This window comes from Penaeus monodon, chromosome 13 (assembly GCF_015228065.2).
Source record: "Penaeus monodon isolate SGIC_2016 chromosome 13, NSTDA_Pmon_1, whole genome shotgun sequence".
Taxonomy (NCBI): Eukaryota; Metazoa; Arthropoda; class Malacostraca; order Decapoda; family Penaeidae; genus Penaeus; species Penaeus monodon.
Genome location: NC_051398.1, coordinates 7,138,119 through 7,140,618, shown reverse-complemented (window position 1 = coordinate 7,140,618; position 2,500 = coordinate 7,138,119). Strand labels below are relative to the sequence as shown.

Genomic DNA, 2,500 nt, shown 5'->3' with positions numbered 1-2,500 from the left:
TAGTCATGTTTCCCCTCTTCTTGCAAATTCAAAATAAAAATCACGATATGTAATAATAGTCACGTTTTCCTCTCTTCATGCAGACACGAAATCAAATCACTTAATATAATAATAGTCACGTTTCCCCCTCCTCTTGCAGACGCAGTATCAAATTTACTTAATAATCACGTTTCCCCTTTCTTGCAAACTCGAAACAAAAATTACTGAACAAATAAATACTTTTCTATATTTTTGCAGACTCGGAATCAAAATGGTTTACTATAATTAGCCACGTTTCCCCTTTTTCTTGCAGATTCAAAATCATAATTACCTTATATTATGATAGTTACGATTCCCTTTTTTTCTTGCAGACTCGAATTCAAACTGACTTAATACAATGATAGGGATATCATATGTGCAGACTCAAAATCAAAAAGATTTTATATATTATGATAATGACTTAATATAATAATAGTCCCGTTTCCCCCTCTTCTTGCAGTCTCTGACTCAAAAGATTTAATATAATGATAATAACTTAATATAATGATATTTTTCTTACAGACTCAAAGTAAAAAAAAAATAAAATAAAATTATAATGACTTAACATAATAATAGTCCCTTTTCCCCCTCTTCCTGCAGACTCTGACTCAAAGGGAAAGTGCATAGCGACGGACGCCGTTCTGGGAACAGATTCGGTGGTGGTGTACACGACCAACCAGAAGAAGAAGAGCAAGTGTAAGATCAAGATTAGGGTACGTGAGGAACGGTGATACTCTCTTTCTAAGCTTGTCTGTGTGTGTCTGTGTCTCTGTCTGTCTGTCTTTGTCAGTGTCTGTCTCTGTGTCTCTGTCTGTCTGTCTCTATCTGTCTGTCTCTGTGTCTCTGTCTCTCTCTCTCTCTGTCTTCGTTTGTTTGTTTCTTTTTTTCTGTCTGTCTCTGTGTCTCTGTCTCTCTCTCTCTGTCTTTGTTTGTCTGTTTCTTTTTTTCTGTCTGTCTCTGTGTCTCTGTCTGTCTCTCTCTCTCTCTCTGTCTTTGTTTGTCTGTTTCTTTTTTCTGTCTGTCTCTGTGTCTCTGTCTCTCTCTCTCTGTCTTTGTTTGTCTGTTTTTTTCTGTCTGTTTTTTTTTCTGTCTGTCTGTCTGTTTATCTCTGTTTATGTGTAAGTGTGTCTTTCTGCCTGTCTCTGTTCCTTTCTTTGTCCCTGCCTCCGTTTGTCTGTCTGTCGCCTTTTTCTCATTATCTCTCTCTTTCTAAACCTCATTATTAATAGCATTATTGTTGTTGCTAATACTCTTACTATCAGTATCGATATTATCATATTTTTGTGTGTGCTTGAGTGCGCATACACACATACCTACTCGCATGTGTATTATTATCAAGTATCATGATACACGAACACACGAAACCACAAGTGAACTAATGTTACAAGCCTAACCTTTACCTTCCGAACGCAGTGCCCTCACAACCACACCAATCATAACCACACCAACCACAACAACCACATTAACCACACCAACCAAATCAACCACATTAACTACACCAACCACAACCAAATTAACCACACCAACCAAATCAACCACAACCACATTAACCGCACTAACCAAATCAACCACTACCACATTGACCAAATCAACCACAACAACCACATCAACCCCAACAACAAAAAGGCCCACATGCAACATCTCTTTCAATGCAACCCAACGGCCATTTTCCAGGGCAAGAAGGGCACAAAACTGACGATGCAATGCAGTCGCTTTTCGCTCGAGGACAGTGGTTGCAACGCGGAGACGTTGCAAGTGTTCGACAAGGGAAGGTGAGTTGCGAAAGTGTCATGTTTGAAAGTGAATAACATTCGAATAACTTCTAGGCTCGAGTTGTGAAAATATGAAACACATTCGAAGAACATTCAAAATCTAGGTTGGAAATATAAATAACATTCGAAGAACATTCAAAATCTAGGTTGGAAATATAAATAACATTCGAAGAACATTCAAAAGCTAGGCTGGAAATATGAATTAACATTCGAAGAACATTCAAAATCTAGGTTGGAAATTTGAATAACATTCGAAGAACATTCAAAAGCTAGGCTGGAACTATGAATAACATTCGAAGAACATTCAAAATCTAGGTTGGAAATTTGAATAACATTCGAAGAACATTCAAAAGCTAGGTTGTAAATATGAATAACATTCGAAGAACATTCAAAATCTAGGTTGGAAATATGAATAACATTCGAAGAACATTCAAAATCTAGGTTGGAAATTTGAATAACATTCGAAGAACATTCAAAATCTAGGCTGGAAATATGAATAACATTCGAAGAACATTCAAAATCTAGGTTGGAAATTTGAATAACATTCGAAGAACATTCAAAAGCTAGGTTGGAAATATAAATAACATTCGAAGAACATTCAAAATCTAGGTTGGAAATTTGAAAAACATTCGAAGAACATTCAAAATCTAGGTTGGAAATTTGAAAAACATTCGAAGAACATTCAAAATCTAGGTTGTAAATTTGAATAA

The 2,500-nt window shown here is 36.1% G+C and overlaps 1 protein-coding gene across 1 annotated transcript in view; it reads left to right on the top strand.

Annotated features, from left to right (window-relative positions):
- The window catches only part of LOC119580079 (eukaryotic translation initiation factor 5B-like), an 18,026-nt gene that overhangs the window by 9,487 nt on the left and 6,039 nt on the right, over positions 1-2,500 (top strand). The window contains exons 4-5 of the mRNA XM_037927983.1: positions 619-731; positions 1,693-1,790. Of these exons, the coding sequence (XP_037783911.1) occupies positions 619-731; positions 1,693-1,790 (211 nt within the window). The remainder of the gene's footprint in view (positions 1-618; positions 732-1,692; positions 1,791-2,500) is intronic.